Here is a 13,443-nt window from a genome sequence, read left to right on the forward strand (position 1 = left end):
AGGAGAGAGAGGATGGGGGAGAGAGAGGGAGAGAGAGGGAGAGAGAGGAGGGGGAGGAGAGAGGAGAGAGAGGAGGGGGGAGAGAGAGGAGGGGGGAGAGAGAGGATGGGGAGAGAGAGGATGGGGAGAGAGAGAGAGAGGATGGGGGAGAGAGGAGGGGGAGAGAGAGGATGGGGGGGAGAGAGAGGATGGGGGAGAGAGAGGAGGGGGAGAGAGAGGAGGGGGAGAGAGAGCTAAGTAGTTCTGGCTGAGAGGAGTCAGGACGTTGGTGTGTGTCCTTGACTGTGAGTGTGGGACTGGAGCCACCTGACGCAGTGAGAGTGTGATGCGCGCGCGCGCCCCCCCCCACACACACACACACACCACACACACACACACAGACACACACACTCCGAGCTTCTCTGCGGTCCAGGGACAGGCTGGTGTGACTATTCTATTCTCGGCTCCTTGTCTGCTGTGTGAGGGTGGTAGAGATTGCGTGTGAAGGAGAGAGGGGGCTGTCTACTTCGCTTGGGCCTGTGAGTGCTGGGACAGAGTGATGTGATGCTCCCTCCTTCCCTCCCTCCATTACTTTCTCCATTGCTCTCATCAGTATGGGGAAAAGCCTGCAAGGCTCTCAGTACACCCCCCTGCCTGCCTGGAGTCAGCCCAGTGGGGCTAACAGAGCTAGCTTCAGTCACTAGCATCTACTGTAACAAGGCTAATATAGTTAGCTTCAGCTAATACAGACAATTTACATTCAGCTAACTGGGGCTAGTGTCTGTAAGGCTAAGTAGGTTAGCGTGACCAAGGGGACTGTCTTAACTGGGAGTTTGGAGGAGTGAAGACGAGGAAAGGTAAGATGGGAACGGACTTTTGTAAAAGAGCAGGAGAAGCTTGATGCTCTAGCTCATAGTGGTTTATCTGTTACCATCTCATTCTCTCTCATACTGGTTTATCTGTTACCATCTCATTCTCTCTCATACTGGTTTATCTGTTACCATCTCATTCTCTCTCATACTGGTTTATCTGTTACCATCTCATTCTCTCTCATACTGGTTTATCTGTTACCATCTCATTCTCTCTCATACTGGTTTATCTGTTACCATCTCATTCTCTCTCATACTGGTTTATCTTTTACCATCTCATATTCTCTCATAGTGGTTTATCTGTTACCATCTCATTCTCTCTCATACTGGTTTATCTGTTACCATCTCATTCTCTCTCATACTGGTTTATCTGTTACCATCTCATTCTCTCTCATACTGGTTTATCTGTTACCATCTCATATTCTCTCATACTGGTTTATCTGTTACCATCTCATTCTCTCTCATACTGGTTTATCTGTTACCATCTCATTCTCTCTCATACTGGTTTATCTGTTACCATCTCATTCTCTCTCATACTGGTTTATCTGTTACCATCTCATTCTCTCTCATACTGGTTTATCTGTTACCATCTCATATTCTCTCATACTGGTTTATCTGTTACCATCTCATATTCTCTCATACTGGTTTATCTGTTACCATCTCATTCTCTCTCATACTGGTTTATCTGTTACCATCTCATTCTCTCTCATACTGGTTTATCTGTTACCATCTCATTCTCTCTCATACTGGTTTATCTTTTACCATCTCATATTCTCTCATACTGGTTTATCTGTTACCATCTCATATTCTCTCATACTGGTTTATCTGTTACCATCTCATTCTCTCTCATACTGGTTTATCTGTTACCATCTCATTCTCTCTCATAGTGGTTTATCTGTTACCATCTCATTCTCTCTCATACTGGTTTATCTGTTACCATCTCATTCTCTCTCATACTGGTTTATCTGTTACCATCTCATATTCTCTCATACTGGTTTATCTGTTACCATCTCATTCTCTCTCATACTGGTTTATCTGTTACCATCTCATTCTCTCTCATACTGGTTTATCTGTTACCATCTCATATTCTCTCATAGTGGTTTATCTGTTACCATCTCATTCTCTCTCATACTGGTTTATCTGTTACCATCTCATTCTCTCTCATACTGGTTTATCTGTTACCATCTCATTCTCTCTCATACTGGTTTATCTGTTACCATCTCATTCTCTCTCATACTGGTTTATCTGTTACCATCTCATATTTTCTCATACTGGTTTATCTGTTACCATCTCATTCTCTGTTTGTTGTTGTGGTGCGCAACGTGGAGAACTTGCTGCGTGATATCTCACACACACACACAGCATGCATGCTGCTTACATACACACACGCATAAACATAAACACACACGCTGAATGTATTTCAGGTCATCTCTGTGTTTATCTGTATGGGCTTGTTGAGTCTGCTCCCAGCTTGGTGAAGGACACTGACTGCTGGCGTTGTTATGCTGTGTCATTCTGTCTGTCTGAGATCAAGGTGAAACTCTTCAACTCTCTCCTCTGTCTCTCTCTTTGTTGTAAGTAGTGCCCTTTTATTGTGTGTGTGTGTGTGTGTGTGTGTGTGTGTGTGTGTGTGTGTGTGTGTGTGTGTGTGTGTGTGTGTGTGTGTGTGTGTGTGTGTGTGTGTGTGTGTGTGTGTGTGTGTGTGTGTGTGTGTGTGTGTGTGTGTGTGTGTGTGTTCCAGTTTGTGTGTTGTACAGGTAGCCTGGCAGACTGTTAGCTCGGGCCAGTCCAACCAGGTTGATAAAGATCATATGACGTTACATCACTATAATGCAGTCCAGAGCCCAGTCAGCACTTCTCTCTTCCCCCCATTAGGTCATCACTCACTTTCCTTGAATCAACTCCTCCACCTTTTTTTATCTCTCTCTCTCTCTCTCTCTGTCTCTCTCTCTCTCTCTGTCTCTCTCTCTCTCTATATATATATACTGCTCAAAAAAATAAAGGGAACACTAAAATAACACATCCTAGATCTGAATGAATGAAATAATCTTATTAAATACTTTTTTCTTTACATAGTTGAATGTGCTAACAACAAAATCACACAAAAATAATCAATGGAAATCCAATTTATCAACCCATGGAGGTCTGGATTTGGAGTCACACTCAAAATTAAAGTGGAAAACCACACTACAGGCTGATCCAACTTTGATGTAATGTCCTTAAAACAAGTCAAAATGAGGCTCAGTAGTGTGTGTGGCCTCCACGTGCCTGTATGACCTCCCTACAACGCCCGGGCATGCTCCTGATGAGGTGGCGGATGGTCTCCTGAGGGATCTCCTCCCAGACCTGGACTAAAGCATCCGCCAACTCCTGGACAGTCTGTGGTGCAACGTGGCGTTGGTGGATAGAGCGAGACATGATGTCCCAGATGTGCTCAATTGGTTTCAGGTCTGGGGAACGGGCGGGCCAGTCCATAGCATCAATGCCTTCCTCTTGCAGGAACTGCTGACACACTCCAGCCACATGAGGTCTAGAATTGTCTTGCATTAGGAGGAACCCAGGGCCAACCGCACCAGCATATGGTCTCACAAGGGGTCTGAGGATCTCATCTCGGTACCTAATGGCAGTCAGGCTACCTCTGGCGAGCACATGGAGGGCTGTGCGGCCCCCCAAAGAAATGCCACCCCACACCATGACTGACCCACCGCCAAACCGGTCATGCTGGAGGATGTTGCAGGCAGCAGAACGTTCTCCACGGCGTCTCCAGACTCTGTCACGTCTGTCACGTGCTCAGTGTGAACCTGCTTTCATCTGTGAAGAGCACAGGGCGCCAGTGGCGAATCTGCCAATCTTGGTGTTCTCTGGCAAATGCCAAACGTCTTGCATGGTGTTGGGCTGTAAGCACAACCCCCACCTGTGGACGTCGGGCCCTCATACCACCCTCATGGAGTCTGTTTCGGACCGTTTGAGCAGACACATGCACATTTGTGGCCTGCTGGAGGTAATTTTGCAGGGCTCTGGCAGTGCTCCTCCTTGCACAAAGGCGGAGGTAGCGGTCCTGCTGCTGGGTTGTTGCCCTCCTACGGCCTCCTCCACGTCTCCTGATGTACTGTCCTGTCTCCTGGTAGCGCCTCCATGCTCTGGACACTACGCTGACAGACACAGCAAACCTTCTTGCAACAGCTCGCATTGATGTGCCATCCTGGATGAGCTGCACTACCTGAGCCACTTGTGTGGGTTGTAGACTCCGTCTCATGCTACCACTAGAGTGAAAGCACTGCCAGCATTCAAAAGTGACCAAAACATCAGCCAGGAAGCATAGGAACTGAGAAGTGGTCTGTGGTCTCCACCTGCAGAACCACACCTTTATTGGGGGTGTCTTGCTTATTGCCTATAATTTCCACCTGTTGTCTATTCCATTTGCACAACAGCATGTGAAATTTATTGTCAATTAGTGTTGCTTCCTAAGTGGACAGTTTGATTTCACAGAAGTGTGATTGACTTGGAGTTACATTGTGTTGTTTAAGTGTTCCCTTTATTTTTTTTTGCAGTATATATATACACACACACACACACACACACACACAGTTGAAGTCTGAAGTTTACATACACTTAGATTGAAGTCAGTAAAACGCGTTTTTCAACCACTCCACAAATTTCTTGTTAACAAACTATAGTTTTTGCAAGTCGGTTAGGACATCTACTTTATGTTTGACACAAGTAATTTTTTTTCAGTGCCTCTTTGCTTACATCATGGGAAAATCAAAAGAAATCAGCCAAGACTTCAGAAAAACAATTGTAGACCTCCACAAGTCCGGTTCATCCTTGGGAGCAATTTCCAATTGCCTGAAGGTACCACGTTCATCTGTACAAACAATAGTACGCAAGTATAAACACCATGGTACCACGCAGCCATCATACCGCTCAGGAAGGAGACGTGTTCTGTCTCCTAGAGATGAACGTACTTTGGTGCGAAAAGTGCAAATCAATCCCAGAACAACAGCAAAGGACCTTTTGAAGATGCTGGAGGAAACCGGTACAAAAGTATCTATATCCACGGTAAAACGAGTTCTTTATCAACATAACCTGAAAGGCCGCTCAGCAAGAAAGAAGCCACTGCTCCAAAACCGCCATAAAAAAGCCAGACTACGGTTTGCAACTGCACATGGGGACAAAGATCGTACTTTTTGGAGAAATGTCCTCTTGTCTGATGAAACAAAAATAGAACTGTTTGGCCATAATGACCATCGTTATGTTTGGAGGAAAAAGGGGGAGGCTTGCAAGCCGAAGAACACCATCCCAACCGTGAAGCACGGTGGTTACAGCATCATGTTGTGGGGGTGCTTTGCTGCAGGAGGGACTGGTGTACTTCACAAAATAGATGGCATCATGAGGAGGAAAATTATGCGAATATATTGAAGCAACATCTCAAGACATCAGTTAGGAAGTTAAAGCTTGGTCGTAAATGGGTCTTCCAAATGGACAATGACCCCAAGCATACTTCAAAAGTTGTGGCAAAATGGCTTAAGGACACTAGTCAATGTATTGGAGTGGCCATCACAAAGCCCTGACCTCAAACCTACAGAAAAATTGTGGGCAGAACTGAAAAGCGTGTGAGAGCAAGGCCTACCAACCTGACTCAGTTACACCAGCTCTGTCAGGAGGAATGAGCCAAAATTCACCCAACTTATTGTGGGAAGCTTGTGGAAGGCTACCCGGAACGTTTGACCCAAGTTAAACAATTTAAAGGCAATGCTACCAAACAGTAATTGAGTTTATGTAAACTTCTGACCCACTGGGAATGTGATGAAAGAAATAAAACCTGAAATAAATCATTCTCTCTACTATATTCTGACATTTCACATTCTTAAAATAAAGTGGTGATCCTAACTGACCTAAAACAGGGACTTTTTAGTAGGATTAAATGTCAGGAATTGTGGAAAACTGAGTTTAAATGTATTTGGGTAAGGTGTATGTAAACTTCTGACTTCAACTGAATATACCTCTATATATATCTCACCCTCTCTCTATATATATCTCGCCCTCTCTCTCTCCCTATATCCCTCTCTTTCTCCCTATATCTCGCCCTCTCTCTCTCCCTATATCCCTCTCTTTCTCCCTATATCTCGCCCTCTCTCTCTCTCCCTATATCTCGCCCTCTCTCTCTCCCTATATCTCGCCTTCTCACTCTCTCCCTATATCTCGCCCTCTCTCTCTCTCATTCCTTATATCTCGCCCTCTCTCTCTCTCGCCCTTTCTCTCTCTTGCCCTCTCTCTCTCTCTCTCACCCTCTCTCTCTCGCCCTCTTTCTCTCTCGCACTCTCTCTCTCTCGCCCTCTTGCTCTCTCTCTCCCTATCTCTCTCTCTCCCTATCTCTCTCTCACCCTCTCTCTCTATCACCCTCTCGCCCTCACCCTCTCTCTCGCCCTCCCTCTCGCCCTACCTCTCTCTCTCTTGCCCTCTTTCTCGACCTACCTCTCTCGCCCTACCTCTCCCTCTCGCCCTACCTCTCCCTCTCGCCCTTTCTCTCTCTCGCCCTCTCTCTCTCTCCCAACCTCCCTCTCTCTCGCCCTACCTCCTCTTGCCCGCCCTAACTCTCTCGCCCGCCCTCTCTCTCTCTCTCTCTCACCCGCCCTCTCTCTCTCGCCTGCCCTCTCTCGCCCGCTCTCTCTCTCGCCCCCTCCGCCCTCTCTCTCTCTCTCACCCTCTCTCTTTCTCTCTCACCCTCTCTCTTTCTCTCACCCTCTCTCTCTTTCGCCCTCTCTCGCCCTCTTGCCCTATCTCTCTCTCGCCCTATCTCTCTCTCGCTCTCTCTCTCTCGCCCTATCTCTCTCTCACCCTCTCTCTCGCCCTACCTCTCTCTCTCTTGCCCTCTCTCTCGCCCTACCTCTCTCTTGCCTTTTCTCTCTCTCGCCCTTTCTCTCTCTCGCCCTTTCTCTCTCTCCCAACCTCCCTCTCACCCGCCCTAACTCTCTCGCCCGCCCTAACTCTCTCGCCCGCTCTCTCTCTCTCGCCCTCTCTCTCGCCCGCCCTCTCTCTCGCCCGCCCTCTCTCTCGCCCGCCCTCTCTCTCTCGCCCGCCCTCTCTCTCTCGCCCGCCCTCTCTCTCACCCGCCCTCTCTCTCTCGCCCTCGCTCTCTCTATCTCTCTCTCTATCCCTTTCTCGCCCTCTCTCTCTCCTTCTCGCTCGCTCTCGCCCTCTCTCTCTCTCACCCTCTCACCCTCTCTCGCCCTACCTCTCTCTCTCTTGCCCTCTTTCTCGACCTACCTCTCTCTCTCTCTCGCCCTACCTCTCTCTCTCGCCCTTTCTCTCTCTCGCCCTTTCTCTCTCTCGCCCTTTCTCTCTCTCGCCCTTTCTCTCTCTCGCCCTCTCTCTCTCTCCCAACCTCCCTCTCACCCTACCTCTCTCTCGCCCGCCCTCTCTCTCGCCCACCCTCTCTCTCGCCCTTTCTCTCTCTCGCCCTTTCTCTCTCTCGCCCTTTCTCTCGCCCTCTCTCTCTCTCCCAACCTCCCTCTCACCCTACCTCTCTCTCTCGCCCTAACTCTCTCGCCCGCTCTCTCCTCTCGCCCCTCTCTCTCGCCCTTTCTCTCTCTCGCCCTCTCTCTCTCTCTCCCAACCTCCCTCTCACCCTACCTCTCTCTCTCGCCCTAACTCTCTCGCCCGCTCTCTCTCTCTCGCCCTATCTCTCACCCGCCCTAACTCTCTCTCTCGCCCTCTCTCTCACCCGCCCTAACTCTCTCGCCCGCCCTCTCTCTCTCGCCTGCCCTCTCTCTCTCGCCCGCCCTCTCTCTCTCGCCCACCCTCTCTCTCACCCGCCCTCTCTCTCTCGCCCTCGCTCTCTCTCTCTCTATCCCTTTCTCACCCTCTCTCTCTCCTTCTCGCCCCCTCTCGCTCTCGCCATCTCTCTCACCCTCTCTCGCCCTACCTCTCGCTCTCTTGCCCTCTTTCTCGACCTACCTCTCTCTCTCTCGCCCTACCTCTCTCTCTCGCCCTTTCTCTCTCTCGCCCTCTATCTCTCCCAACCTCCCTCTCACCCTACCTCTCTCTCGCCCTACCTCTCTCTCGCCCGCCCTCTCTCTCTCGCCCGCCCCCCTCTCTCTCGCCCGCCCTCTCTCTCTCGCCCTCTCTCTCTCCCTTTCTCGCCCTCTCTCTCTCCTTCTCGCCCCCTCTCACTCTCGCCCTCTCTCTCTCGCCCTCTTTCTCGCCCTACCTCTCTCTCTCTCGCCCTACCTCTCTCTCTCTCGCCCTACCTCTCTCTCTCTCGCCCTCTCTCTCTCGCCCTCTCTCGTCCACCCTCTCTCTCTCGCCCTCTCTCTCTCTCCCAACCTCCCTCTCACCCTACCGCTCTCTCGCCCGCCCTAACTCTCTCGCCCGCTCTCTCTCTCTCGCCCGCCTCTCTCTCTCGCCCGCTCTCTCTCTCTCGCCCTATCTCTCTCTCGCCCTAACTCTCTCACCCGCCCTAACTCTCTCGCCCACCCTCTCTCTCTCGCCTGCCCTCTCTCTCTCGCCCGCCCTCTCTCTCTCGCCCACCCTCTCTCTCACCCGCCCTCTCTCTCTCGCCCTCGCTCTCTCTCTCTCTATCCCTTTCTCACCCTCTCTCTCTCCTTCTCGCTCGCTCTCGCCATCTCTCTCACCCTCTCTCGCCCTACCTCTCGCTCTCTTGCCCTCTTTCTCGACCTACCTCTCTCTCTCTCGCCCTACCTCTCTCTCTCGCCCTTTCTCTCTCTCGCCCTTTCTCTCTCTCGCCCTCTATCTCTCCCAACCTCCCTCTCACCCTACCTCTCTCTCGCCCGCCCTCTCTCTCTCGCCCGCCCCCCCTCTCTCTCGCCCGCCCTCTCTCTCTCGCCCTCTCTCTCTCCTTCTCGCCCCCTCTCACTCTCGCCCTCTCTCTCTCGCCCTCTTTCTCGCCCTACCTCTCTCTCTCTCGCCCTACCTCTCTCTCTCGCCCTCTCTATCTCGCCCTCTCTCGTCCACCCTCTCTCTCTCGCCCTCTCTCTCTCTCTTGCATCTCTCCCTTTCTCGCCATCGTTCTCCCATCTCTCAATCTCCCCATCTCGCCCTCTCGCTCTCTGTCACTCTCCATTCTCTCATTCTCTTGTTTTCCCCATCATTGCACGCTCACTCTTGCCTGATTCACACAATAGGGCCGACCTGAACTTGGCTTTGCTGGCTCTGACATGGTCTTTTCCAGCACGGTTCCAGCAACTGGATGCATAACCAGGCCAGCCCAGTACAGCTTGGCTTGGTTCAGCTCTGTATGGCTCTGTACGGTTGTTTTGTATGGATATTGGAGTGTCTGGCCAGGAGAGGTGGTGGAACGGTTGTTCTGTATGGATATTGGAGTGTCTGGCCAGGAGAGGTGGTGGAACGGTTGTTTTGTATGGATATTGGAGTGTCTGGCCAGGAGAGGTGGTGGAACGGTTGTTCTGTATGGATATTGGAGTGTCTGGCCAGGAGAGGTGGTGGAACGGTTGTTCTGTATGGATATTGGAGTGTCTGGCCAGGAGAGGTGGTGGAACGGTTGTTCTGTATGGATATTGGAGTGTCTGGCCAGGAGAGGTGGTGGAACGGTTGTTCTGTATGGATATTGGAGTGTCTGGCCAGGAGAGGTGGTGGAACGGTTGTTCTGTATGGATATTGGAGTGTCTGGCCAGGAGAGGTGGTGGAACGGTTGTTCTGTATGGATATTGGAGTGTCTGGCCAGGAGAGGTGGTGGAACGGTTGTTTTGTATGGATATTGGAGTGTCTGGCCAGGAGAGGTGGTGGAACGGTTGTTCTGTATGGATATTGGAGTGTCTGGCCAGGAGAGGTGGTGGAACGGTTGTTCTGTATGGATATTGGAGTGTCTGGCCAGGAGAGGTGGTGGAACGGTTGTTTTGTATGGATATTGGGGTGTCTGGCCAGGAGAGGTGGTGGAACGGTTGTTCTGTATGGATATTGGAGTGTCTGGCCAGGAGAGGTGGTGGAACGGTTGTTCTGTATGGATATTGGAGTGTCTGGCCAGGAGAGGTGGTGGAACGGTTGTTCTGTATGGATATTGGGGTGTCTGGCCAGGAGAGGTGGTGGAACGGTTGTTCTGTATGGATATTGGCGTGTCTGGCCAGGAGAGGTGGTGGAACGGTTGTTCTGTATGGATATTGGAGTGTCTGGCCAGGAGAGGTGGTGGAACGGTTGTTTTGTATGGATATTGGAGTGTCTGGCCAGGAGAGGTGGTGGAACGGTTGTTCTGTATGGATATTGGGGTGTCTGGCCAGGAGAGGTGGTGGAACGGTTGTTCTGTATGGATATTGGGGTGTCTGGCCAGGAGAGGTGGTGGAACGGTTGTTCTGTATGGATATTGGAGTGTCTGGCCAGGAGAGGTGGTGGAACGGTTGTTCTGTATGGATATTGGAGTGTCTGGCCAGGAGAGGTGGTGGAACGGTTGTTCTGATTACAGTTCACGTTTACAGAGGCTATATACAAGAAATGCTTCTACTTCATGCCAAACATTCCATACAACGTTTATTAGCTATAGCACAGAACATCATATGTCTAGATCAGTTTGTACATCCGTGTATGCATCTCTGTGTATTGACAATCATGTCCAGATCTGTGTACATACTGTATACAAATTGTGTACTCGGTCTTGCCCCCTGACCTCTGTCTGTGTTCGTGTCCCATGTTTGTATGCTAATGCTCTTTCCTCTCTGTCTACCTCTACCTACCTGTCTCTCCTCTCCCCTCTAGCCCAGGCGCTGGAGTGTATGAGGAGTCCGCCAGGTCCGAGCCCCAACCCCAACGTCCCGTCAGAGTACTGCAGCACCATCCCCCCCCTGCAGCAGGCCCGGGCTGCAGGCACCCTCAACTCCCCCCCGCCCACCGTCATGGTGCCGGTCTCCGTGCTCAAAAACCCTGGCAGCGACGGTACGTACGCACCCCTACATGGGCCGTTGTAGTCGCTAGTTGTGAAACAGTAGTCCCAAAAGCGGTAAACATCTGTTACTCTCCATAGAATAGCTTATTCAGCCACAGTTTGGTTATGATTACAGTTTATTGATTTCTTTCTGATTTTTCTTTCTTGTTTTATTTTCTGTTTGTTTCACATTTATATTAATTTTGACACTCTAATCTAAACAACAGTTGAAATGAAAGGGGAAGTGACAGAAGTTGCTGTCCCTGTGTGTGGTGCATGTGTCAGGTTGTCCTCGTGAGCAGAAGCGTGTGTGGTTTGCAGATGGCATCCTGCCCAATGGAGAGGTGGCCAACACCACCAGGCTCTCTGTGACTGGCAGGAGGGGCTCCCAGGAGTCCAGCCCTGTCACACCTGACCCACCTACGGTAAGAGGCATCACACACACACACTGAGACACACGTATGTGGCTAGACCCCACACAGAAACACACATAAAGAGCACATACACATGGAACCTAGACACATATATTTATCTCTCTTTCTGCCTGTTCATCCATCTCTTATCCGTCTGTGTCCTCCAGGCTGGCAGCAGAGTGTCCCCTGGCTCTGCAGCGGTGTCGGAGGGTGGTGTGTCGGCCCCAGTGGAGGTGGTGCGCCCCCCAGTGTCAGGACCCTGGGACTACAGCCTGCTGTGTGGGGTGGGGGGCTGTGTAGAGAGGAGCCCCAGTCTGCTGCCAGAGGATGAGGAGGGCTTGCCACCTCTACTCATCACCACTGGAGAGGAGGAAGGAGGAGGGGATCTATTGGTGGAGGAGCGCCCCGCCCCCTGCCAGATCCTTCTCCTTTTGGAGGAGGGAGGGCCGCGACCTTTGACCTTTGTCCTCAACGCCAACCTGCTGGTCAACGTCAAACTGGTCACCTGTGAGTTGAACACCCATCTCTACCCTCCTTTTCTTCCTGGGGTACATCTCAATAATGTGAAGTGTCTTCCTCTTGTCTCCTCTCCTTCATCTGCACTGATCTGTAAAGACGGGACAATGCCTAGCCGATGCCTACTGGGGGCTAGCTTTCACCTGTCCAATTCTTTCAGATCAGTTCTTATTAAAGGAAAGGTGACAAGGAGAGAGTATTGAGATGCACCCCTAGGCCCATTCTAAAAACGAATGTGTATCCTGTGTGTATCTCTGTTATTTTTATCAGATTGTGGTCGTAGGTGTTTTGCAGGCAATGTGTGTCTGTATTTGTCTGTGTATCCTCACTGTGTGTATGTCTACTGTGCTGTAGACTGCAGTAGGAAGTGCTGGTGTATGGGCTCCAGTGGTCTACAGACTGTGGGACAGAGGGAGATAGTGTTCATCCTGGAGGTTCTGCCAGAGGAGAGGGCTCTGCCCAAAGACCTGTTTACACTCTACCTCTCCATCTACCAGGACGCACAGAGAGGTACCATACACACACACACACACACACACTCTACCTCTCCATCTACCAGGACGCACAGAGAGGTACCATACATACACACACACACACACTACCTCTCCATCTACCAGGACGCACAGAGAGGTACCATACACACACACACACTCTACCTCTCCATCTACCAGGACGCACAGAGAGGTACCATACACACACACACACACACACACTCTACCTCTCCATCTACCAGGACGCACAGAGAGGTACCACACATACACACACACACACACTCTACCTCTCCATCTACCAGGACGCACAGAGAGGTACCATACATACACACACACTCTACCTCTCCATCTACCAGGACGCACAGAGAGGTACCACACATACACACACACACACACTCTACCTCTCCATCTACCAGGACGCACAGAGAGGTACCATACATACACACACACTCTACCTCTCCATCTACCAGGACGCACAGAGAGGTACCATACACACACACACACACACACACTCTACCTCTCCATCTACCAGGATGCACAGAGAGGTACCACACATACACACACACACACACTCTACCTCTCCATCTACCAGGACGCACAGAGAGGTACCATACACACACACACACTCTACCTCTCCATCTACCAGGATGCACAGAGAGGTACCACACATACACACACACACACACACTCTACCTCTCCATCTACCAGGACGCACAGAGAGGTACCACACATACACACACACACACACACTCTACCTCTCCATCTACCAGGACGCACAGAGAGGTACCATACACACACACACACACACACACACACACACTCTACCTCTCCATCTACCAGGACGCACAGAGAGGTACCACACACACACACACACACACACACTCTACCTCTCCATCTACCAGGACGCACAGAGAGGTACCACACATACACACACACACACTCTACCTCTCCATCTACCAGGACGCACAGAGAGGTACCATACACACACACACACACACACACACACACTCTACCTCTCCATCTACCAGGACGCACAGAGAGGTACCACACATACACACACACAGACTCTACCTCTCCATCTACCAGGACGCACAGAGAGGTACCACACATACACACACACACACACACTCTACCTCTCCATCTACCAGGACGCACAGAGAGGTACCACACATACACACACACACACTCTACCTCTCCATCTACCAGGACGCACAGAGAGGTACCACACACACACACACACACACACACTCTACCTCTCCATCTACCAGGACGCACAGAGAGGT

At 50.8% G+C, this 13,443-nt stretch overlaps 1 protein-coding gene across 5 annotated transcripts in view; it reads left to right on the plus strand.

Moving 5' to 3' along the window:
* LOC106569324 (zinc finger FYVE domain-containing protein 16) overlaps nucleotides 1–13,443 on the plus strand; it is a 44,998-nt gene that overhangs the window by 15,895 nt on the left and 15,660 nt on the right. For 4 of the 5 annotated variants that reach the window (XM_014140647.3, XM_014140653.3, XM_045692749.2 and 1 more), the window contains exons 5-8: nucleotides 10,575–10,751; nucleotides 11,026–11,165; nucleotides 11,321–11,660; nucleotides 12,024–12,179. In XM_014140647.3, the coding sequence (XP_013996122.3) occupies nucleotides 10,575–10,751; nucleotides 11,026–11,165; nucleotides 11,321–11,660; nucleotides 12,024–12,179 (813 nt within the window). The remainder of the gene's footprint in view (nucleotides 1–10,574; nucleotides 10,752–11,025; nucleotides 11,166–11,320; nucleotides 11,661–12,023; nucleotides 12,180–13,443) is intronic. The other variant, XM_045692762.2, reaches the window with a different exon arrangement.

The sequence above is a fragment of the Salmo salar genome, chromosome 01 (assembly GCF_965601325.2).
Source record: "Salmo salar chromosome 01, fSalSal1, whole genome shotgun sequence".
NCBI lineage: Eukaryota > Metazoa > Chordata > Actinopteri > Salmoniformes > Salmonidae > Salmo > Salmo salar.